Source organism: Hylobates moloch, unplaced genomic scaffold (assembly GCF_009828535.3).
Source record: "Hylobates moloch isolate HMO894 unplaced genomic scaffold, HMol_V3 SCAFFOLD_15, whole genome shotgun sequence".
Classification (NCBI taxonomy): Eukaryota; Metazoa; Chordata; class Mammalia; order Primates; family Hylobatidae; genus Hylobates; species Hylobates moloch.
Window position 1 is genome coordinate 55,158,372 of NW_026652290.1, and position 1,634 is coordinate 55,160,005.

The 1,634-nt window shown below is 46.0% G+C and overlaps 1 protein-coding gene across 1 annotated transcript; it reads right to left on the reverse strand.

Annotated features, from left to right (window-relative positions):
• Positions 1 to 280: 280 nt before the first annotated feature.
• On the reverse strand, positions 281 to 799 carry LOC116484167 (small ribosomal subunit protein eS25-like). Its single transcript, XM_032753688.2, has one exon. The coding sequence runs from the start codon at positions 716 to 718 to the stop codon at positions 341 to 343; it is 378 nt and encodes a 125-aa protein (XP_032609579.1). The 5' UTR covers positions 719 to 799; the 3' UTR covers positions 281 to 340.
• Positions 800 to 1,634: the final 835 nt, after the last annotated feature.

The window sequence follows — 1,634 nt, forward strand, 5'->3', positions numbered from 1 at the left end:
AGGCGCGGTGGCTCAAGCCTGTAATCCCAGCACTTTGGGAGGCCGAGGCGGGTGGATCACAAGGTCAGGAGATCGAGACCATCCTGACTAACACGGTGAAACCCCATCTCTACTAAAAATACAAAAAAATTAGCCGGGCGTGTTGGCGGGCGTCTGTAGTCCCAGCTACTCGGGAGGCTGAGGCAGGAGAATGGCATGAACCCAGGAGGCGGAGCTTAACAGTGAGCCGAGATCGCGCCACTGCACTCCAGCCTGGGCAACAGAGCGAGACTCTTTTTTTTTTTTTTTTTTTGATTTAATAAAGTTTTATTTTTCCAAATGTACAGTTGGTTGGACCTATTCATGCATCTTCACCAGCAGCTGGAGCATCTCCACCCTTGGTATTTCTGGTGTAAATTACTTGAGCTCTGTGCTTTGAAACCAGTTTGATAAGTCCTTTACTAAGGAGCTCCTGAAGGGCTGCCCTGGCCAGGGAGCCTCCAATCTTCAGTCTCTCAGAGACCACAGCTGGGGTTATAAGTTTATAGTTGGGAACTTCCTTACAGAGTTTGTCATAGGTAGCTTTGTCAAACAAGACTAAGTTATTGAGCTTGTCCCGAACTTTGCCTTTGGACCACTTCTTCTTTTTGGCCTTGCCCCCGGATTTGTTCACTGGGTCTTTGTCTTTCTTGGCCGACTTTCCAGCGTCCTTCTTCTTCTTATCGTCCTTGGGCGGCATTGCGAAGCTCAGAGAGTAGCAGCAGACACCACAGCCTCACCAAGATGTCGGACAAAAAGCAACAGAGCGAGACTCTGTCTCAAAAAAAAAAAAAAAGAAAATAGTACTTTTTCTGTGTCCTTATGTTTCAAATGATCTTTCAGTTCTAGGCAGCTCCCTGAATGGTCCAACCCTTATTGTGGCTCTGTTCACATCCAACAGGACAGAAATAGTAGGTTAAAGGTAGGACCAGTTAATCTCATGGTTTTCAATTTGTTGACTTTCTTGGCAGTAGAATGAGTTTCTTTCTCGCAGAGCTAGAAAACTCTGCCCCAGCTTCTGCCTACTGGAAAAATTTGGAGCCACCTTGGAGAGGAGTATTGGGGAGGGCACAACTTCTAGTTGGAGTTAGCATCCTTTGTCCTCAAGCCTCAGGTTTTCTCGGGGGCAATCAGGTCATATTTGCTTGATGCGGTGGACATATTTTTGTGTGTGCCTTCTTGGTGTTCTTCTTTTAGCAACACCTTCCCCTTTCCTTTGAAGAACTGCTTCCTCTTGCTGTATGTGGCTGTATGACTCTATAGGGCTCTGGTGGAGCTGTCCTATCACAATGTCTTGCCTTCTTTGCCACAGGAGTGGGGCATGTGACTCACACTGGACTGGCCAGAATCCTTGTCTAGAATATAAAAAGTAAGGATGGAGGAATAGCCTCTCTCTCTCTTTGGGCTGCAAGCTATAAAGTTGTGATTGCAGAGCTATTTGAGGATTATTTCCCTGTCCATGAGGTCAGAGAGGTAGTTCAAGAGTTCTGACAACATTCTGTCCCTGGGTATAGATGTGCTGAAAGCTGTTTGTATTCCTGTTCTTTCCAATTACATGAGCTAGTAAATCCCCTTCTTCCTCTAGTTTGAGTGGGCTTCTATTTATTATTTGTCAG